Genomic DNA, 2703 nt, shown 5'->3' on the forward strand with positions numbered 1-2703 from the left:
TTTAAATTTCCCGCCACAGCTTGTCCACGAGGAGTACAAAACTCAAAATGTCTAATAGAGCGCCCTCACCTTGTCCACAACTTCTTTCTTCGAATTTCGCGCATTCAGCAACAATTTACAGTATGTCTGTGGAACGAATCCTTTCCTTCCATCCGAAACTTGCACATAAATCCATTGATCGTCTCGGTAGAGCGCTTTTACTGTCGTGCCACGTGTCACACTAATCTCATCGGCTACCTGGAATGGAGCGCGTTTTCTATTTTCATATTTAATAGCCTTAAAATAAACATAGTCATGGATAAGCTCCAAAATTTTTGATTGTCCACGAGGAGTACAAAAAAGAGCAACTTTTGAGCAATTTAAGGTTTTCTGAAAATCTCAAATTACTCATGACTCGCTTATTTCTCAAACTTTCAAAATCAAACCTTCATTATATTGCTCAGCTAGCCGAGAGCTTTCAAATGAGCCTAAACACGACTAGATTCGCTTAGCTTTGAGTTTAAATCTAACAAACCGCGACGCGACCGCAACGCGTAGGTCAAAACTCCAAATAGCGCTAGACTAGTCGTGTTTGGGCTTATTTCGAAGCTCTCAGCAAGCTGAGCAAGATTTAATAAGTTTTATGACGAAAATTTCAAGAAATGAGCAAGCTGTGAGCTATGTGCAAATATGAGAACCTACAGTAGCCGTGAAGTTTTTGGTGAGCTGTCCCGGTGTATATGGATCAAAGTGTTCCACTTGCATACTATCCACCCAGCCGCCATTTTCCGGAGCTAAAAATATGTTTTTGAACATTTTTAGAAATTCTACAGTAATCCTCAAAAAGAGATGTTACCTCTCCCAGCCAAAACTTTCCAGAAAATGCTTCGAATTCCCATTTTTTGGAAAAATTAGAAAATTTAGATATTGTTGGGACAAGAAAAATTTTCGGCTCTTTTGGCTCAATGTTTGGAAAGTGTCAGAAAATTTCCCCGATTTGTTTGTTTTCGATTCCCGTCGATTTCCCCAAAGATTCGAAGAGTCGAAAACACCGGAAACTGAAAAAAAAACCTATTTTCTGGGTTTAGTTACTCAGGTAAACGATTCTGAACTAGATCTGACTTTATTCGGAATTAGATCTGGGTTCGTTCGTAAATAGAAGTGGCATGATCTAATACAGAATTTAGCTTATCTAATTCCGAACGAACACCGAATGAACTACGAACGAATTAGATCTAATTCCGAACAGACCAGCGGGATTTCGGAGCATCGTAGCGCGCACTTTTCAATTTTTGTTTTCTTTTCAACGCCATTCACTTTATTTATAATAAAATTTATTAAAAAAGAAAACAGAACAAGTATGAGAAAAAGAAAAACATAGATTAAAATGTAGTTATAGGAAATCGGAACGAAAATGAGGGGTGTGATACAAATGAATGAATGGGATCAGCAAAAAAGAAAACGATGAGATCAGCGAGAATAATGGGAACATTGAGATAAGAAAAAAAAAGTGACGAAATTTATGAAAAAAACATCTCAATTCGAATTCATCCGCTCGTCCATATTTTCGATTTTGAAAATTCTCTTGTCATAGTTTTCGGTTGTAGATAAGATGGATATTCTTTATGAAATGAATGTTGATTTAACTGAAAAAAGAAGATTTTGGCTTTGTGATGTTGATAATAAACTTACTTGAGCCATTTCAATATAATTTCCGTACTCAAATCTTTGCAAATCCAAATAAATTCATATCAGAGCAGTTGTTTTATACAACAAATCCCAAATTTTTGAATCGTTTTAATCGGGTCATGACACATTCGGTTGAGAGCCTGCAATTTCACGCATGTTTCTTTGTCCACCAGACTTTCGAAAACTAACCTGCTCATGACAAGACACGGCTTCCGAAAGTAAGGCCTTCTCGACTTGTGTAAATTGAGCTCACTATCAGAGCAATTTATCATCTCTTTTTTCTTGTTTTTTTCGGTGATCCCTTGCATCGTTTTTACGTAATCCTTCAAGCTGAAAAAGGCAAAAATTATCTTACCTGCAGAGTTTTCTCCGAATTTAAAATCTTCAAAATCGTCGTATTTGTGTCGATTCATAGAATAACTGTCTTCTATAGAAGTCGTATATATAAATTGAACTTTGAATATTCAGCTGTTCTTAAAAGAATTCACCTAATATTTTGCAAAAACGTGCTCAACACATTAAAATATGTTCCAGAAAATATAGTTTAAATAATTGAGCGAAAAAAAAGGCAAAAGTTGAGAGAAATACCCATTTTCCTGACAAAAAAAATTTAGGCCACCAAAAAACCAAAACGATTCATCCGCGGCAGGTAAGTCATTGATGGCGCATTTCTCGTGGCAACTTCGGTATTAGATCTAGTCCATATCTAATTCCGAATGAACTCAGATCTAATTCAGAATTTCAGAGTTATTCGTATCTAATTCCGAATGAAGTCAGATTTAATTCAGAATCGTTTACCTGAGTACAACGTAAGCGCGCTCTACTGAACGTTTTTAGTTTTGGACTCCTCGTGGACAAGTTATGGCGGGAAATTTGAAATTTTTGAAGTCCAGAGTCATGATTATACTCATTTTGAAGCTCACGATGAGCCGATTCCAAATTTGTAGGTTATGGAAATGTTTTTTCTCTTTTCTCTTCACTCCTCCTCCAGCTGAAGCTGCTTTGCGAGCAGCCTTGCTCGCCAGCTGCGCTCTT

The 2703-nt window shown here is 36.7% G+C and overlaps 1 protein-coding gene across 1 annotated transcript; it reads right to left on the bottom strand.

Annotated features, from left to right (window-relative positions):
- Positions 1–51: 51 nt before the first annotated feature.
- On the bottom strand, positions 52–795 carry CBG25041 (the record flags this gene model as incomplete). The annotated part of the gene is made up of 2 exons (XM_002648629.2): positions 52–237; positions 682–795. The coding sequence occupies 2 exons, from the start codon at positions 793–795 to the stop codon at positions 52–54; spliced, it is 300 nt and encodes a 99-aa protein (XP_002648675.2).
- Between the last annotated feature and the right edge of the window lie 1908 nt (positions 796–2703).

Source organism: Caenorhabditis briggsae (genome assembly GCF_000004555.2).
Source record: "Caenorhabditis briggsae AF16 supercontig from assembly CB4, cb25.NA_366, whole genome shotgun sequence".
In the NCBI taxonomy this organism is placed as follows: domain Eukaryota; kingdom Metazoa; phylum Nematoda; class Chromadorea; order Rhabditida; family Rhabditidae; genus Caenorhabditis; species Caenorhabditis briggsae.